Source organism: Eleginops maclovinus, chromosome 7 (genome assembly GCF_036324505.1).
Source record: "Eleginops maclovinus isolate JMC-PN-2008 ecotype Puerto Natales chromosome 7, JC_Emac_rtc_rv5, whole genome shotgun sequence".
Classification (NCBI taxonomy): Eukaryota; Metazoa; Chordata; class Actinopteri; order Perciformes; family Eleginopidae; genus Eleginops; species Eleginops maclovinus.
In genome coordinates, this window is record NC_086355.1 from 4024776 (window position 1) to 4045476 (window position 20701).

At 41.8% G+C, this 20701-nt stretch overlaps 1 protein-coding gene across 1 annotated transcript in view; it reads left to right on the plus strand.

Moving 5' to 3' along the window:
• Positions 1 to 20701, plus strand: part of itgb5 (integrin, beta 5) — a 45675-nt gene that overhangs the window by 7431 nt on the left and 17543 nt on the right. The window contains exons 7-11 of the mRNA XM_063887649.1: positions 1672 to 1767; positions 1895 to 1984; positions 3995 to 4129; positions 10640 to 10814; positions 11792 to 12046. Of these exons, the coding sequence (XP_063743719.1) occupies positions 1672 to 1767; positions 1895 to 1984; positions 3995 to 4129; positions 10640 to 10814; positions 11792 to 12046 (751 nt within the window). The remainder of the gene's footprint in view (positions 1 to 1671; positions 1768 to 1894; positions 1985 to 3994; positions 4130 to 10639; positions 10815 to 11791; positions 12047 to 20701) is intronic.

A 20701-nucleotide genomic window follows, 5' to 3' on the forward strand; every position in this document is an offset into this window, starting at 1 on the left:
TCCCCAAAAGGAATGACTGAAGAAATCATGTAAATGTACACTGCCGCTTTAAACCCTCTAACTTTAACCTGTAGTCACACATCACCAAAGTCTAACACACCTTCAGCTGTAAATGGACATTGGAATTACAAATGTTGACTTAAAGAATGAGTAATGTCTCCTCCATTGAGCAGCTTCCTTCTTCGATGACGAGGTGTCTTGTATGAGCTGCACTTGGCTCGAACTCAAGCATGTATTACTGGATTCAAACTTATTTAATATCAACTTAATCCGATTCGATATCAAAGAACTACTCAAGTGAATTCAGCTTCAAATTCAACCCGGCAACCTGAGGAAGAACATGTGTGTATTAATAGCAGAGAGAAGGTCCGATACACACAGTATACCTGCAGTCCTGCCAGGACCCTCTCAGAATAGACCTGTTGATTGACACAGCATGCAGAGATACAAATAGATTAAAACCATTTGTCCAAATCCCGCTCCTTATTCCCTCACAGTTATGATATGAGTGATAATGCTGCTCCGGAGTGGTTAGTGTTAGATGCATTAACAGCAGCACGGAAACAGTTCTGCTCACATGATCCGCGTATACCGTCTGAAGATGCCAGAGGACTAATGCTATCAAACGTATCATTATCATGTGAACTGCACTGTGCTCTCATTTAATGGGTGAATCTCTGTGTCCACTCGAAGCATAACAAGGAAAGGCTTTCTTCACCTCAGTGTCTTTGTTCCTCAAACAAGATGCAATGGTTTGAGGAAACACCGGGCCTCATGCAGGAAGTGATATACAAACAAAACGTCCTCTTATTTGTGTTTCCATCCCCGATTTCCAAGGTCCTTTTTTACAAGAGGTCAAGAGCTCTCCTAACAGGATAATGCTGTTGTTGCGGTCCACTGATCAGAAATTTGGAAAATAATTTTGTCCACATGAAATTAATATAATCCAATATATTCTCTTATGTTTTAGAGTAGCTTTCATGATTGGCTTATTACATTTGTGGGCTGCAGATATTATATTTCTCAATCGTTTTTAATTTAGCACAAATAAAAACTCAAATCTTTGTTGAAGTTCTTCTTTCTAACTTTTTTTTGGTGGCATTTCTTCAATTCTCCCCAAAAAAAAGAAGAATTGGTAATAAATTAGTTTTAAACGTTTCTCTTTAAATTAAAAGTGTCTCTCCAATTCTTGGGCATGAGCCAGAATGAATGAGGTGTGAAGCTTTGAGGAGTCGAGGAGACCTGATAAAGAGCTGTATAAGTACAGTCATCATCATCATCATCATCATCATCATCATCATCATCTTCATCATCTTGACTAATTATTTCTATATAATAGAAGAAGACTTTGAGCACGAGGCCCATTTCTGTTTCCTAGTTCAACTATGTCATTGGTTATGGATACAAATCACTGGGAGTTTGTTTACTTTCCATCCATCTTAAATAAAAAGGTCTCTCGGTTAGAATTGAATCCAATAACACAACCACATCTCAAAGTGTGATCTGGACTCTCTGTGAAGCTGAAATGAGATAAGATGAAGGAACCACTTGGAGCTGTGGTGTCAGGGAGCCGGCAGAGCAATGTAAACACAGCGCGGGTCAGAAGGGCATCCGGTAGTCAGCTTCCTGTTTGTGAAAATACCCACAATGCCTTGCTCTCCATCCTCACAGGACTATCCCTCTCTGGCTCTGCTGGGGGAGAAACTGGCAGAAAATAACATCTTCCTCATCTTCGCCGTGACGAAGCGCCTCTACGTTATTTATAAGGTGCTTTGATTTCCACTTTTCTATCTTGCATACTGTTATTATTTATTGTAAGGGCCAATGACGTTAAAGGACGTTCAGTTGCCGGGTGAATTTTTAACGCTATCTTTAATTTATTTCCCTCATGAAGAACTTCACTGCACTCATACCTGGAACCACGGTAGAAATCCTGGACACGGACTCTAAGAATGTCATTCAGCTGATCATCGCAGCGTACAACGTGAGTAAAGGAAATCTGTCAGTGTGTGTGTGTGTGTGGTTTCCCCTTTATGTGTGTGTGTGACATCCGAGGAACAACAGACAGGGATTTGAGAAGAAAGACAAGAGGAAGAGGGAGGGGAAATTCTTTAAAGCCGTCGCACTGCTGAGACGCTGCTCACGAGCCTCCAGCTGACAGGGCTGCTCACACACAAGCTGGGTTTCTCATCTCAGTCGACAGGAAGTGGTTTTAACAGCTGACTTTTAGCACATTTGATGCATGCATGTGCAGCTTCTTCTCCTAGGGATAGCAATTAAAAATGGATGGATCAATTGACAGATGTAGAAGTCATTATTCAATTCAAATTCAAATAAGAAATGGTTTAAATTGACCAAACTATCCTACCTCACAAGACAAACTTGAGTTTAGCTCAGTACATCTGAAATTAAAAAAAAGAGGCTTTAAGGTCCAAATAAATTCAAGCCTGACTTCAGTCGATGCAATATTAAATATCTGTGTCACTTGAGAAGAGCGAGCACCAAAAGACACAAAAGGCTGACCTTTTCCTGCAGGATTTGCTCATCTTTCATTTAAAAAAGTGCTCTGTTTTTGCCCGGTACAAACAGTAACGACACACCTTAATAACCTTTATCTGGAGCCTGATATTTATCATACTTGCTGTCTTCTAAAACATGTTTTCCTGCGTCTCTTAACTTTCTTAAGTGAGCTTTCTGAAGTCAGCCGTTCCCTGGATGTCTTCCTGTGTGAGTGTGCAGATTTTCCCTTGCCTCAATCAGGAGGAACCTTTTTTGCATATTCTCTGCGACAGAAACGTTTGTCAATGCAGACTTGACTCGCTCAGCGTGTGGGAGTGGGGTTTGAATGAAGAGCATTGACTCACGGCCTTATTAACATTCCTGCGCCACATTCTAACCAGTGCTCGGGGCTCTTAGCTCCATGGGCTTCACTAAACACTGTGAGGTTACGTTGTGTTTTTCCTAAAGTCTGACTCAAAGTACTCTGTCTGTGTGTGTGTGTGTGTGTGTGTGTGTGTGTGTGTGTGTGTGTGTGTGTGTGTGTGTGTGTGTGTGTGTGTGTGTGTGTGTGTGTGTGTGTGTGTGTGTCTGTGTGTGTGTGTGTGTGTGTGTGTGTGTGTGTGTGTGTGTGTGTGTGTGTGTGAATTAGAATCAGGTTAATTGCCATGTTTAAACATACAAGGGATTTGCTTTACTGTCTTATGGTGCAAAGATAAACGCAGTTAGAGGAATTATCGAAAATTGATCCTGAATTGGGAAATTTCCAACAAATTCAGCTACGTTTTGGGGAATTTTAATAATTTCCCAATTTAGGATTAATAAAATATTAGTATATTATAATTTGGGATCAATAAGGTTGATTTAATTTTATTTCAATTCAAATAAAAAAGAGGGAAAATATTCTGGAACATTTCATATTTTAAAAGATTTCATCAATAATCGAAAGAAATGTTCAAAAAAATACATAAAATAACAAAAAAAAAGATAAAATTATGACAAATACTGTGAAAAAATACGTCCCATACACCTAAATTCAAAGAAGGAAGTGTGCACAGTTGCGATATTCATAATGTGTCATACGTTGCTTATCCATGTCCAAGTACCATTGGGACAGTTTTATTGCAGTAAATGTGTGTTAGTGTCTACAGCTGGGTGTGCACATGTTGCACAGACCCACATGCAGCTGGTATTGCAAGCAACCATGGTATTTTACATCAACACACACACACACAACCTGCGTCCAGGCACAGCGCCTGTGGTTTTTTTGGTGGGATTAACTATAAAAATGCAACCAAGCGAAGCAACACATTCCCCATGTTTCACTCATTTCCACGCCGTTACTCCGGGGTTACGGGCCTGGTGAAGATAAACTGAGGTGGTTTTATATAAAGGGCTGCGTGGGAGGCGTTATGGTGACTACGTTCAGGACACTGGAAAATATTTATCAAACCCTGAGTCTCTAACTCCCACAGTGTGTCCTCCCCTTCCTCCTCAGAATATCCGCTCTAAAGTGGAGCTGTCGGTGTGGGATCACCCGGAGGACATCAGCCTCTCCTTCACCGCCACCTGCCAGGATGGGAAGCCGCTGCCGGGCCTGAGGAAGTGTGCTGACCTGAAGATAGGAGACACAGTGAGTCCCAGCTCTCCTGTCATTATGAATGCTTGAAGCATCCTGTTGCAGTGTGGTTCTCTTCCTCTACACCTTTATCAGTATCTTAATCAGGACAAAGACTCGATGGTCAGATCAAGTCTTATATTCTTCTTGCATCACAGCAGCTCCAGTTGAATGCATACATTAAACATAACATTATAATAACATCCAGAGCCTGTAATCTACATGTTATCTGGAATTAAGCAGCCTATTTACCTTAAATGTTGCACAAAAGAGTGCTCCAGTCTCACTTTGTAGCTCTGTATCTCCAGTTCTATTTTGAGGAGCTTTGGAGTCATGTTGTTGGATCTTGAGGAGGAGCCCTACTGTGTTTGTCTTCTTCAGGATTGCTGTTTTTGAATTAATCACATTTTCCATGCAGTGGGCTTCAGGGTGCATTTAGTCTCAGCAGAAGAAACTGTCCTGGAAAAAAACATTCAAGTGAAAAATGATGCCGTTGTTGGTCCATCACTTGGTTTGTAGTATTATCAATACATGCAGAAGCGTAGTCACCCTTCTACGATGGTGTTGTTTGCATTTATGGGATGAAAAAGTCCCGGCTTGTCGTCCAGACATTAAATCACTTTTGCGTCTCATTTAGAAAAACATTTTTAGCCTAATGGAGGGCACATGGAAATAGTTGTTCAGAGTGCAGAGGCTGCACATTCAAACAGACCTAAAAGTGGCTAACTTTTGGGCTTGAATTTTTGTTTTTTTCCATGAAATAACTTTGGTTTGGCACTGATGATGCCATTGTTCCCAGTAAATGGCTCCCCATGTTATGATTAACAGCAGCAGAAAGAAAAGGTGTTTAAGTCAAAAGAATAGCCCCGCAGCATGTCGTAGGTAGAGGTTGAGTTATATGGATTCAGGAAGTGTTGAAAACATAATTATACAGCGCTGTAAGGTGGTAATGATACAGTATCAGTACGTTTAAAATGCATTATAGACATGGGAATTATAGAAAGTGTTACCATTTTTTTTTGTGGCAGCTTTATCTATGAACTGGTAATGCTATTTGACCATAAAAGGGAAAATCCCCCAAAAATAAATCCTTTTTTTTTTAGATGTTAGGTCATGTTGTCCTGCCTGATCCCTTCTACTCTGCTCACAGTGCTAATAATAATCTGAGTCAATGACTAAAGACAACACGTTGTGACTTGGCAATCTGTGTGACCTTTGAGTCGTCTAAAAGGACTTCCTGTCTGGGATCCAGGGGGGGGTGGGGGATACGGTTTATGTTGCTGTAACCGAAGAGACAGCGCTGGCACATGTGGAGTCGCGGTAATGAAAGTTACATCGAGTCTGAGTTTCTGCGTGAGGTTACTCCAGGTCACACTCTTTGTTGCTCTCTTCATCTGGAAATCTGTTCCCTGTCAGAGTGGATCTCCTCTCAGCTGATTTGTTCATATTTTAATTGCTTAATAATGCTTATCTAATACATCGTAACCAAGGAAAGGCCCTATTACCGTCAAACAGCTCCTGGCAGACTCGGATCATTCCTGAGGAGACGTTCTGCCTCTCAGCTGGGTTTAATCTGCAGCGGATACATCTCAGAGCTTTGAGTCTCTCCCTCCGTCTCCGGGCTGTGTTCATGTTGTTATTAAACTCCTGTACGGTGACGTGCAGTCTGATAAGTTGTTAAAGCTCACGGATCTGTTTCTCAAATGGACTTCCTGGATCTGGTGCCTGCAGCAACAAGTACGCACAATAACACCGTCGTGTCAAGGTAGATGACAATGCTGGAGGATGTGATCAAAACATGTAAACAGTCTCACTGTAAGGCAATGAATCTGCACCGTGGGACATTTCATTAGCAGATTATTTGTTACCAACGGGAAGAACAATCCCTTTGAGTTCGCAGCTCGGTGTCCGGCTCCAGGAATATCATTTCAGCCCCCACAACATTTAATTGATCACCTCACATTTAGAAATAATACGTATTGAGTAATAACCAACCAAAATGGACGTCATCAGCTATGACCTCAATGAATCATACTGACTAAAAGATCAATAAGTTCAATAGATTGTCTTTCATTGGACAACACGGCATCAGTAGTTGCATTTTGATTGGTTATTACGTAATGCATGTATTGTAATATTTTCATCATAAACAAATGTCAATTTATTTTAAAATAATGACATTTATTATGACATGTACGCTGATAATTACAAAGGGCAGCAGATGAAGACATGACAATGTGAAAATGGCTTCTAGTTATTACATCATATATCTTTATGGGGTGCAGCCAGGCCCAGCTTTATTCCAGTTCATTACGTAGCTGCTTTCCTTATTTTTAGGGTGAATTTTTAGATGTTGCATTGATTAATTGGTGTCAGTATTAATAATTGTTTAATGATTTTCCTTTTTTTATGAAAATATTTCAGTTTTAACTTTTGAAATGTTTTACTTTTCCTTTAAAATATCTTTTAATTTAGAGTTATTTTCTGCAATGATTACACTTCTACTCCTAGATTTGACTGATCATGCTTTTTCCGTTCTAGATGAAGTACTTTTAAATTGGAGTATTAGTACTTTTGCTTAAGTAGAGGATCTGAATGCAGTCAGGATGCTTTCTCAGTTGCATAACGAAGTGAAAAGGAAGTGGAGTTATTACATAATGTGTTTGCACAGGACCAGAAACTCACTTTCTGATGAAGGCAGCTCTTGTGTTCTGTTCTTCCAACCTGGGGAGCAGCTTGTTTTTTATCCTTGGGGTGGATTTCTGGCTGGATGAGCACACAGGAAAGTAATATATTGAATGTTTGAAGACTGCTGTGTTTCCATGGCTGTTGGGATGCTTCTCAGTTGCTGAGTCTCTGAACAAAAGCCCAGGTCAGCTGACCCTGCGCGATGGTACGTGTTAGTTGCTTTGCATTTTGCACAGCCCTCTCTCTGGTGGTCACTTTATATTCTATACAGGCTTCAATTAAGATCTGTTTTGAATCCTGGAGCTATTCAGAGTGCTAGCAAGGGGCAGCTTCATACATGCTGTCACACAGTGGGAATTCTTCTCCCCGAACCCCTCCGTGCTCTTCTCTCCACGGCTTTATTTTCCTGGGTTCTGGATGGGAAAGGGTGGCAGAATAGCAACAGTGAATAGAAAGGGGGCTCTCGGGGGGGGTGATGGGCCTTCCTCCTGTCTTTTATCCTCAGCAGTGAAAGGAGATTGAGGACAGTGCGCAGGGTGCCAAACTTCCCAGTGTTTTCTGAGGATGTGGCCCCGTCCCCGGCCCGGGTTTCACTCCCTGTGTCTGAGTGAGCTCGCCATTCTGCATCTCAATGACCTCACACAAAAGTAGGCAGGAGGAGGAGGCCTGTGAACCTGAAAGAAGTGAACTGGCAGGAGGAGAAATGCTAGCTGGAGTGGAGTTAAGACGCTACAGAAATGTATGACAGTGAATAGACTACATGCAAATCAGCGCTAACATACCACAGGTCGCTTTTTGGCGTTTTAATTTGATTATGTGTTGTTTAGTTGGAGCTTCAGTTATGGGTCTTATCACAGTTAATTGGATTTCAAGTCAGTAACAAAAATTCTACCATCCAAAAAGAGAAAAATATTTGATTGAAATACAGTTTCTATGTTTCCATCAGTGCTGTTACCTGAGGGTGTTACGTTTTCTGCTCAATTTCTGTCTGTTTGTTGGCAAATTTAAAGAGACCCTTTTATGCTTTTGGGGTTTTTCCCTTTCTTGTAATGTTATGTATGTTTTTGTGCATGTAAATGGGGCTAAAATCCCTGCGCTCCCCACCTCAAATGCCTCCATTGGACTCCTTTGTTTACATCTGTATCATAGTGACATCACAATGTAACACTTGCGCATCTATTGGCTAGTGCTCCAACACATTGTACATAATAGGCTAAGTGGCGGGACATCTCTAAGAGTTTGACCAATCACAACAGAGCCGACCAGCTGACCAGTCAGAGCAGACTGGGCTCTGGTTTCAGACAGAGGGTGAAAAGAGGTGCTGCAGCACAGGCAGTATGAGAAACATATAGAGCTTTCTGAACATTAAAGCATGCAGACATGTCCCAGGAGAGACACTAAGTACTGATATGAACCTGAAAGTGCGCATAAAATGTCCTCTTTAATATAAAATGACTGGCCAAATGTTCTTCTAATTTGGTCTTAGTGTGTAGCACGGACCAAGAAATAAAGACATTACATTTTGAAACGTGTTTCTGTCTGTAACGAACGAGCTGGACCTCCCCCTGAAGTTGGAACAAGACTTGGTGAAAGTATGATCCAAAGAGTACTTGAATGCACCATTTGTCCTTAGTGGAGGTTTGCTCTGCTCTTGTATTACGTTGTCCTGTATACATTCAGAAGTCCCGCCTCGTTCATAGTAAACTCAACACACTGCCTCCCTCCTATCCTTCCCTGAACTGATTCCCTACTATACATCTCTCCTGGAATTACATTACCCACCCGACCGTTTTCTCAATGAGTTTAGCCTCAATGCATCATCTCCTCACTCTTTCCCTCGCTTCATTACTACTACTTCCTGCTAACTTTTCGAACCTTTATCTCCCCCACAACCTCCCAGTTGTCCTCAGCAGCCACATGATCCTCCTGACTTATATTTACAGTTAATCTAATCGAGTCCCTCGTTATCTCGTTAAGCTTCCCGCGCTCAAGTGCAGGGGGGAGTCCAGGCAGCATGTGACGTAGGCCCCTTTCTGTCATGAATCAGCTTGCGTTTATATCTCATCTCAAAATCCCCATAAATGGAAATAAATGGGCATTTTATGTATGAAGAAATTAAAAGCGATATCTGGATTTTTTGGGAAGGAAGTCGTTGGTATTTATGGCTCAAATGTTTGAGAGGCTGTTTGATTTTTGCTGCTGGATTTCTTTGAGCAAAGCTATTGATGCATTAAATATCTAACTCTTAAAGATGAAATAAAGTGATTAAATCAAAGTGAGTTAATGATACCAGAGTTTACAGTGAGCTTACCTATCATACTTACTTTGTTTTCCCATCATAATCTGCATACATTTCTTGTTACAGTCATTTTTAACCTCCTGGAATCTTATTGTGGAGATCATTTAGGCTACAGATGTGAAAATAAGCTAAAAAGAAATAGAAAAATTGCCATATATTTATCTATTTCAATTAAATGTGTTTTACTCTTCAAGCAAAAATGGCAGAAAATGCTGGTTTTTAGCCTAAAAATGAAGATCTCCTGCTTTCCTCTTTCTTTTTATACACAATAAACTAATTATTAAATATTTAAAGACATCTCCTTGGATTTGAAAAATGGTCTGGACATTGTTTACTGTATTCTGACATTTTATAGACTACCATATTCAATGATTAATCTAGAGAATAAGCTGCATCAAATAATCAAAGTAATTGAAATAGCCTAATTTGCGCCCTGTAGTGGCTTTACCAAAAATCCGATTATCGTGCTGTTCACAATTTTGTTGTCCTGAATGAAAAGATTTGGCTGCCAGACATACAGCTCGTGTATCCTCCATACCCAGGCAGAGGTTATGTTTACCTTTTTTCTACACATTTGAGCACCCTGCCCAGGCTGTGACATGTCTGGTCTCGACGTGCCCTTTACTCACAGGACTCAGATCCAATCACTCAGATGTTCCTGCCAAGAACAGCAGGTGCTGTGAGGGCTGGATATTTGCTTTTTGGTGCGAAACCTCAGTTTGTCTTCTGTGTGTTAAGCGCTTTTTAGTCAGAGCTTCAAAGTATGAAATATTCTTAGCCTATGAAGGATATTTGATGAGAGTATGCAACCTTACCTCATGCCTTCTCAGCTTTAAAGAGTGGAAATCTGGCAAATACACCTTATTATCAAGAGAAAATGTGGGTTTCTTTAAGCATTTCATCATATTCGTATATGGTGTTTAAGCAGTGGGTTTGTACATTTGTAGCAGCATGATTTCATCAACTTAAGTCGAGGCAACATAAAAGAAAACCCCCCCAAGCTCTCCGTTGAACAGACAGCGCTGAGGATGGCTGCTGAGGAAAATACCAGACGAACGTGCTCATGTTGGAACAGAACAGCGGGGTTGGGTTTCTGTTCTTGTCAAGACTTCCTTCCTGTGAGCAATCAGATGGGTGTTGGTTTTATGTCATCTCACGCTTTCTGCCACAGGCAAAAACCACATCAGCTGCACCCTGTAAACTGGTCTTGGTGTGAAAAAAACCCCCGCTGGTGTGAGCGAACACGGGGTCATGTGGAGGTCACGCCCACAGGCTAGCTGGCAGCACGTTCAGTTCTGTGTGAGGCTGTGTTTGCTCCCATGAAAAGGAAGTAGGGTGGGAACACATCACGTAGAAAGAGAGGAGATTAAAGGTGTTGTAGTTAAAAGTGTATATAAAGTCAGAAAAGTCTCCTCTATCTCTCAAATCATCTGGACTTCAGTTGAACTTCCACAAACAGGAAGTCACTATCTTTTCTCTCTTATCAGTGCGAGTGTTTGTACATTTTTCTAATGACACCACTCCTTCTTTCTCTTTAGGTATCGTTCAACGTGAGTGTGGAGGCGAGAAGCTGCCCCCCCCGTGGCACCGACCAGAGCTTCACCATCAAGCCGGTGGGCTTCAAAGACCATCTGCAGGTGTCTGTGGATTACCAGTGTGACTGCGGCTGCAGCCGGACGGCCAAAACCAACAGCAGTATCTGCAGCTCCATAGGTAGAGCATTACACTGGACATCTCACATGGATTTAAGGAGCTGAATGTTACAAATATAATAAGAATAATAGCTTTTAAATGGTTTTAAAGAGCGGCAGGGCACAAAACTAGCCAAACGTACAGGCTAAATGCTAGTAGAACATGCTAGTGGCTGCAGATTTGCATATTTGGCCAATGGACAAAAGAGTTAATTTCAACACTGAAAGGTGGGTGATGCATTCAAAAGATGAGATATTGAGTAAATGCTACATTAGCATATGTTCTTACCCCCTAAATACAACTCTAGGATGTATCTGCATTGGGTTTTAATAGTGAAAATATCACTTGCCTGCTAAAAGTTTGACATCTGCAGTAAAAAGTCTTCAGATTTGTTTTTGTCTTTGTGAATCCCGCTAACTATGAGCAGCTAGTTTTACCTTATTTTTAAGTTAAACAGCAGAGATTAGCAGCATCTCCCAGCAGCAAACAAAGCTATTTCAAGAGCAAGGGGACACAAATATCCATGTGAAAATACCCTCCTGTAAAACACACCACAGCCCTGAGCCTTGTTAATCACAGGACAGAAACCTGCTGCTCTTCAGCTTCCTGTAGTGTTTACGCCTTCGAGGAAGTCAAACACCTCAATCAGGGATGGCAGACCTGGTATTTTGTACTTCAGCTCAACTTAACTTCTACTTTTTACCCCCAAATTGAACCACTTTCCTTGGCATAATGATGGAGAGGCTGTCACTTGTGGTTGAGATAATGATGGACATTAAAGCCAAAATTACACTCTGGATGTTGAGATGTTCTAAATACAATACGGTCGTATCAGTTTTCATTCGATCTTTAAGCAAGTGAGTGCCTTAAATGACTAAGTGGGTAAGTTTAAAACACTATAATCTGGCAGGAAACATTTCAGATTTCAGGAACTACTGAATATAATTAAAATGATCACAACATTAAAGTGTGTTTCCCCCCCCCCCCCCCCCCTGCAGGTACCTACAACTGCGGGACGTGTCACTGTGAGCCGGGGTACCTGGGCGCCCGCTGCGAGTGTCAGGAGGGCGAGTCCGGCAGCTCGTTCCTGAGCGCCTGCCGCGAAGCCGAGGGGAAGCAGGTGTGCAGCGGGCGGGGGGAGTGCAGCTGCAACCAGTGCCTCTGCTACGAGTCCGAGTTCGGAAAGATCTACGGGAGCTACTGCGAGTGTGATGACTTCTCCTGCGCCCGACACAAAGGCATCCTCTGCTCAGGTAGGAACAGCGGGGGAAGACGTACCCAGATATCTTACTGGGTGACTGTTGTTTTAACTGCTCTTACATTGAAACAAAATCCATTAATCATCTCCATTGCACACAATACCTCAAACTACTGGTTTGTACGAGGGACTGCAGTGAATATACATTTCATTCATTTGTGGGTGTGTTCTATCTGTCGCTTTTGACCGGGAACATCATAGGTCTTACAACGTTGACTCAAAATGAAATGGAAGTGTTGATCAGCAATGTTCTGATGCTTACTGCGGAAGATATCATGAGGCAATCAAATGAAATCACAATATTAGTGATGATGAAAGCAGTAAATTGGTCAGATTTGCCACAGACATGGCAGGAGAATTAAGTAGAAGTAGCTGGATGTTTTAAAGTACTGATTAAATGATGTTATACTATATGTATTCATCCAAAATTAAAGTGTGTTTTTTGTCAGAGCAGCTTGTAACAGGCATTACACCTGAGTGACAGATTAAAATAAAAATATAATGCAGGAATAAATCAAATAAAAATGACCATTGAGATCTAATTAACCCTTAAATAAAATCAATGTTAATTATTTATTTTTAAAATGTAGTTTTAGCTCATAATCTGAATCTATAAAGTAATTAAATACATGTCGTTGAGTGAAAAGTACAATATGTACATATGAAAGGTAGTTTAATAGAAGTATAAAGTACTATGGAAGGATAATACTCATGTTAATGTGAGTACAGTCCTTCAGTAAATACATACTTTACTATACTTGACTGCTGGGTAACATCCAAACAAAGCTGTACGTTTCCTCTGAAGCTGTGTCCTTGTGTGTGAGTGTGTGCTCCTGTAGTGAGGCGGTGTTTTGAACCACAGCTGCTCCCTGGATATTCGCCTTAATGAGAAAAACAGGCTGACGTCAAACATGCTGTAACCTCCTCCGATCTGCTTCTTGTTGCGGGTTGTAATTAAAAAGTGATGCGTGATGTCGGCTCACGTTGCCATACCTGCTCTGGGTGTGTCCTGGTGGTTTGGCCTTTCTCTTGACTCCTCTGCAGCCAAACCCAGATGTGATGTTTGCAGTCACCTGCAGGGCGGCTGGCTGCGCTCCCAAGAGAAGCTCCAAGCCGCAGCTGTGATAGTAGTTGTTCAGATGTTCGGATCCTGTTTTCTTGTGTGCCTCGGAGGGCTTGTTTTGGTACGATGCTTGTCTTGGAGTGATGGAGGATCTGAGAGAGGTGGAAAGACACTTCCTTTTCGTTGTTTTGCAGGAATAGAGATGGAGGTAAATCCAGGGATTTAGTAGAAGAGCTTCCAGGACTTAAAACTGGTTTGTTAGAGGCGCTCTTTGGAGAGGGATGCATGTAGACCTTCAGTGTTCATTTGACATATTCCACTTATTTACACCTTGTTGCAGTATACAGTATTTATTTTACAGTACAGTATTAAAGAGTTAGTTTTTAAGTCCACTACGGTAATGGTAAATGGTTTGTACTTATACAGCTCTTCATCAGGCCTCTTCTCGACCCCTCAAAGCGCTTCACAAACTACGAGTCGTTCACCCATTCACACCCCATTCATACAGAGCAGTAACACTTGCTCTAGGGAAGCTAACACTCACACACCGTTGGCCATCAGGGAGCACCTCAGGGTTCAGTATCTCGCCCAAGGATACATCGACTGCATTGGGATTGAACCCACAACCTTCTGGTTCAAAGACCACAGCTGCCAATATGACTAAGCCTTCACAATAAAGGCTTTTAATAGTTTAAAGATAGTGTCTTGGACTTTTCCAGTGATTTATGTTCAAAAAGTTAAAGTGTGAGACAGATTGACCACAAGAGATGTGCCACAGATTTATTGTAATATAAAGATATTATTATACATCTTTGTACTTTTTGCACGTTTTTACTTCAAATTCTTTATATTTTTCTGTTCAAATTTGTCACTTTTAGATTAGTAATAGGACATTTCACTTCTTATATTTATATTAATATCTTAATTGTATTTTAATTTAACTTCTCACTTTATCATCTTATGTTTATATACATTTTTTAAAGTTGTATTTTAGTTTTATTTATGTGCATTTTATTTCATTCTAAACTGTAGCAACTGTCCAACGCCTAAGGATAAATCAAAGGTTCTGATTAAAAAGCAACAACATGGTGATTGTACGGTGACACTTTGATGCCATCCTGCGGCATAAACACGCTCAGAGATTCAGAGATGTCTCGGTGCCAAGGTGAAATCCCCCTCCTCTCCCTGAGCATTCCTCTGCGGCCCGAACAGGCTCGGCATGAGAAGCCAGGTTTGGTTCCGTGTCTCGGCTCCACCGAACAGGCCGGGGTTGTTGTTGTTCCCAGAACATTGGGTCCAGGCCTCCGGACCTCCTGGCTCATCCCCAGACCAGCCACTGTTGCCGTCAAACCACAGAGAGGGCTTTGTGCCGGCGGGGGCCATCTTTGGCGCGATCCCTCCTCACACAATGGCCGCCTGTGTTTATCTACGGCCGGTTTGGAAACAGAACTCTTTGGTTGAGTCAGCAGGACACGCTGAGCGCTCAGATGCAGAGGGGCTGTTTGTCTGTGCCGGTCATCCATAAGCAGTCATTAAATCTTAACGGTTCACTACCTTCTGCTGCTCCCCTCTCCCTGTTTCTGCAGCTGTAATGAGTTCCTAATGATACCAAACGCTACGCCTCCTCCACACTGTCCTCCCAATTCTGACAGGTAATTATAGCAGAGCGCCCTGTGTGAGACATGCTGGATAAACTATTTAGTGCACGCATGTTTCTAAAAACCAAGAGGAAATACCATTTAAAGTCTGTTTGGATTCCCTTAGCAAGCAGAAATCTCTCCACCTGCGTTGGTCTCACTGCCGCTCATTTGTAGCTTCATGTCTGGGAAAATCCGACTGATGAGCGCCTGAAGGCACCGCAGGTTTTATTAAAGAGGAAATCAGCTGGCATTGTTTCCTCGAGGAGCTTAAATGAGACTTGGTCTCCGTGGATGCCTGAAAGTAGTTTTCCCATGGAGCTCACCGAGGTGCAGCTATTCGCCTGGGAATCTGAAGACATACTTACAGAGCGAGTCACGTATCAATCAATCCATCAAACTTTATTAATACAGCACGTTTCAGACACAAAGGGGAAGGAAGAAAGTAAACATTAAGGCAATCAGATCTGTGCATTAGTCAAAGTAACACTGAACATCATTGCACTACTTTATGTGCAAACTTAGACACTGTTTACCACAAATCTCTACATTTATTAAACTAGATATGTTGCTTTTCTAGATTAAATACAGTACTGCTGTAATACGCTCTGCCATTCACCACTAAAGCTCACTACAGATAATCAGTTAACAGACAGCTTGTCCTTCTGTCAAGGTGACGGGACACAGGGTCCAATAATCAATATATTGCCTTGATTTTAATGACAGCTGTGCATTGTGGCAGTTATTTTTGAGCCGATATATACTCTGTCTGTATCTCTGAAAAGCTCAGACTTGACATTCAGGTAATTTTCTGAATTTGTTCCTGTTTTTAGAGGATATCTTCCGCCTGTCCTCGGTGCATCTCAACACTGTGTCGCTGTTTACTGTTTCAGTGAAATGTTTCTGTTTATCTTTGATAGTGTCATTCAGTCAGCACTTTGTTGTCTCTCTCTCCGTCTTTGTTGCCTCGTCCGTTTTCCGCTGCTGTACTGTATTTGACTTTGCTTCAACTCAAACCTCTTTTGTGGAGAGGAAATTAAAGGAGATTAGGCCTCATTTATTGGCTTTTCTAAATGAAAGAATGCAGTTCCACCAAATAAAACCTACTCAGTGTTGCATGGTCTTCATCACTGGATAGAGTTTCATCATGTGGAGACACTTCTGTGAATGTTAGAGGAATTTATTCATAGCACTTTGAGGATCTCTAGTCTGTGGTAGTTTAAAATATGAGCATTCTAGTCCATATTTAAAAGAAAGATGAAAGATTCAACTTTATTGTCATTGCACAGAGTACAAGTACTAGGACAACGAAATGTGGTCTCTGCATTTGACCCATCCTAGTGTTAGGAGCAGTGGGCTGCCATTATGTACGGCGCCCGGGGAGCAGTGTAGGTAACCAGTGTCTTGCTCAGGGACACCACGGTGGCACTTGGTCTTTCGGGGACTTGAACTGGTGACCTTCCAGTTCCCAGGCCAAGCCCCTATGGACTTTGCCACCGCCTCTGCAATACAAGTTTAATAAATAAAAACCAACTCAAAATCACTTAGAACTAGTCAGTTCTACTATACTATATCTGTTAAGGGGATGTGACTAAGTCATAGTACACTTAACTTAACTTCTCCCTTAAGTTCCTGTCCACTTTAAATCTGCAGGTGATGCATTCAGAGTTGAATGTGATGACACTAGTCCACTCCCAGCTGTGGCTCACACCTGCTGGACGGACTGGTTGCTGGCTTCAGACCTGTAATTGTGTGTGTGTGTGTGTGTGTGTGTGTGTGTGTGTGTGCGAGCTGTGGTGACACGAGGCAGCCAAACCCAGCAGATCACACAACTCCCCAGTGTCCATCTAAACTGGTGTAGCTGTAGATTTACTGCGAGACTCAGCAAATAGTGACGTGTAATCTTCAAAACAGACACATTTATCATCGCTTTTTGGAATTTATTGCATATAAACCGAATGATGAAATGCTCCTTTTAATGGTTTAAACCCTTTCTGTACTCGCTCAGCTTAAACCAGGGCTTACATACTTAGCTTTCATATGACAGCACAAGATATTTACTGTAAATCTAATCTGAGACAGTAAAGTTTATTGTTGAGCTGAAGCATTTACTGCCTCAGGACCTATCTTTTTATGACCAAATGTAAAGGGTCACCACCTTAAAGGTAAGCATGTGTGAACTCTTCGGTAAAACAGCTGATATTTGAGGCCTGCTTTTACCCTGTGTTTTCTTTATAATCGTTTCATTGTTTGCCTTTAAAGGCCGTTGTTGTTTGTGCTCTCCTCTGCTGTTTGTTGTCTTCAGTACTGTCCTCCTGCCCCCCTGACCCACATCTTGTCTGCAGCTGGTTCTAAATAATGATCTAAGAGCTCAGCGGTTTCCAGAAATAGCATGACTTTATTTCCAGACACAAACCCACTTTTACCCCATAAATAAACCTGCTGTCCCGAAGCTGTGGCCTGTTAGGGAGCATGCATGTGCAGCACGTGTCCGTCTCCTTATAGGGTAAACGGGAACATATGTGAGCAGTCGTGTTCGTGCCAAACATTACCGTACTTCACTGACGGAAAACAGCCTTTACGTTTAAGTGATCTGTTTGTTTGAGGACTCGTCAGATGATCTAAATAGAGACCAGACTGAGTGGCAGGGACAGAGCAGGTGACATGAGAGATTCCTAGCCGCAGAAAAACATGTTGAAGTGCAGCTTCAGACCAGACGAGCTGTCACAACAGAAGATGTATAATATTCCGTTGTTTACTAGCGCTCCAACACATCGTACTTGATGAAGGCTAAGGGCTGGGACATCTCTAAGGTCTATAAGAGCCGGCCAGCCAACCGATCAGAGCAGACTGGGCTCTGGTTTCAGACAGAGGGTCAAAAGAGGTGCTGCAGCACAGGCAGTATGAGAAAAATAAAGAGCTTTCTGAACATTAAAGCATGGAGACATGTCACAGTGGAGGCCCCTTTAAGTCCCAGGACTGTCCAACAATGCTACATACAACATACGTAAGACATAAAATGAAATAAAATACAATAAGTGCAAGAATGAGAAATAAAAGGGGGGGGCACAAAGGAGGTATTTTACTTCCTTAAAGAGCTAATACCAGTCTGCTTTTGTACATTATTACAGAATAGGACGGTCATTGGTATGTCGAGGGAGAAAGTTGTGCCCCGCTCTTAACCAGAGAGACATTAAAAGATGCTGCATTATTCCGTTATCAGAAGCTTGTTGTGTCATCACGCTCCTGCAGACTGAGATCCCTTTGTCGTCTTACGATACAAGTATCTTGTTTTGTCCGAGCCACAAGTGTCTTGTTTGTTTGGAGGTTCAATGAGATCATTGTTTCCCTTCTCTGCTTCTTTAGCAGCTCGCCCGTTAGATGAACGATGAAATACAGTATGAAATTTGTTTTCAACGGTGCTTTAAAGCGTGTCGCAATGGATATCAAATCATCTACTGAAAGGAGCGAGTCATCATGGAAGCCTGGTTTTATGTGAGCTGCTGTGTGTTGTGTGTGTAGAGTGTGTGTTGTTCCAGTGGCTGTGGTTCACTTTACTGTTTTATGTGTCGTTAGTTAAACTCACAGCAATTAGTGAGTCTGGTTTTTGTTAATGTTTGGCTAACAGTCACCGGGACATCACCGGCTACACCAGAACCAATCCTACTCTCTGAATGTTAAACTGCTTCACATATTTAAAAAGTGACCTTCTCATCCCGTCATCTCACACTCAAAGGACGTGCCCCTGACCTCTGCTCTGTCTTAAGCTGGGTGGAGTTAAGCTAGGGGTTATGGGAATTAATTGATTGAAGTAGAAGAACATAATTGTTGTCATAATCCAATTAAAGGGAGGCAATTACATTTAAACGTATGTAGGTGCAACAAAATCAAAGTGAGGATGAGGTAAACGTCTATCAAACATCCCGAAGTGTCTTTTAGGAACACATTAAAATCCCCTGTTTGGATGGAGCAGGTTTGGTTATTATGTTGACCTGTTGCTGGATGCGTTTCACTTCTTATTTCCACATTTATGAGTTAAATTTGATTGTAAAAGTTTAGTAAATGATAGAAAAGTGACGACTTTAAACCAAAATACAACAAAAATCTGACCGTTTAATATTTGTTCATACATTTTTGTTGTCAATTCTGTACGTAACATTAATTCTTAGAGGGTTTGCAGGCACAAAAAGTGACATAAAAACAATATATCAGTCTCTGAAAATGCTGTTTTAACTTTGTAAATGGATTAATTGCACAATTTTGATCATTTCTATGTGAGATTTTCATTTCTAAGCGATGAAAAGTCAACAAAAAGAAACAGATATTTGTTAAATTGATTCTCAGTATTGCTTAAGCTATAGATAAAATGTGAGTGTCAGTTTGAGGCAGCATTCATGTCATCAATAACTGTGAACCTTTCCTCCTCTTGCCTCTGTGGAAGTATTTAAATCACAACCGTGCACACAGTAGTGGTTCCACGTTGAATGGGAACGTAGTCTCGGGGCGTACTGAACTTGAAAGGCGGTGTCTGACTAAACAAAGCTACCTGAGCAGCAGCTGACAGTCTCCTCGCCCCCTCGGGGTAAAACAAACATCGGACGACTCCTCCTCTTCTCTTTGAGACTTGACTGAACTTGACCACAGCAGACAAAGACTTGAGCTCTCTCTGCAGAGACAAGGCCGCACCCTGAGCCTACCGCTGTGTGTGCTAATAAAGTTCCTCAGAAACCTGCAGGTGTTTCTTTGAGCTGTGGTGTGTTTTGAGGCCTCAATCTGACTTCATCAGGGTGTGCTTGGAGTTAGAATGGCAACAAAAGAGGTCAGCATCAAAATGTGGCACAGGACAATGCAGAAATATTCATTTATGCCCCAAGAATTAGAAATCGTCTACAGGTTTGCATTTCTTTTTAGCAAAGCTCAAATATTTACCAGTTTGACACCGGCCTCGCAGCAACAGTCTCCATGTATTACCGGACATGAATGCCCTGCACACATGCACCACATCCCTGAAATACACGGCTGCAGTGATCACATATTGCAGAAAATAAGTGCTGGGTTTAAGTTACTCATACATGTTGTTCAGACGGACAATCTCCACATTTTAAAACCACTTTTACAGCTTTTTGATGCACTCGCTGCAACTATAAAGCTGAAGTTAGGAATCAAACGAACTACATCACGGTCACATGCCTTCACGCCACAACCGCTAAGCTAAAGGCGGCTAATGTCCGCCGCCGTAATGACGTCTAGTAGTTTCAAGTAGACACTTCATCACTACATTATTTTAAGTATACCAGTGTAGTGTTTACTGACATCACTTAGGTTGTAAAAACGTGGAAATGTCTTCAGCTTGTGTTTAACCACAGACCTTATTTCAGGCATCTCACCTACATTGACTTTGAAATGAGGGTGCCTGGGAGTGCCTAAATGCTGACTCAATTTTGGGTTCAGGAATCCACTCTGAGGAGATGTCTAAATCATTCTGATCAGACATTAAACAAACTTTACCCTGCCTGATTCCTAGTACAGCGACGCTCACTACCTCGGTTAGTTGAAATGCGTCCTGTTGGGTGCTACAGGTCTTAAAGGGAAACTCCGACAAACCTGAAGACCTGGATCTCCAGATGTTTTGTAAAAGGGCTAAAGAAGTGTTGGAGGTGTTTGGGTTTGATTCAGTGGGCTCAGCAGCTGTTTTCAGGGCTTATTTGACAGTCTGTCGGGCTCAGTCTCTTGGGTCACGGGGATTTAGATCCTCAAAGCAGCTAGCTGTGATTGTTTCACATCTCAGCCGCCTGATCCGTGCATCTTGAGGAGAAAATCAATAAAGATCATTATTGTTTATTGCATTAACAGAAAACATGCTTTACTGAGATAGAGGGTAATGACCTTTCTCATATTTTGGTAGCTCAGAGGAGATTTGCTTCATTCCTTTGACTGGGATTACTGCGAC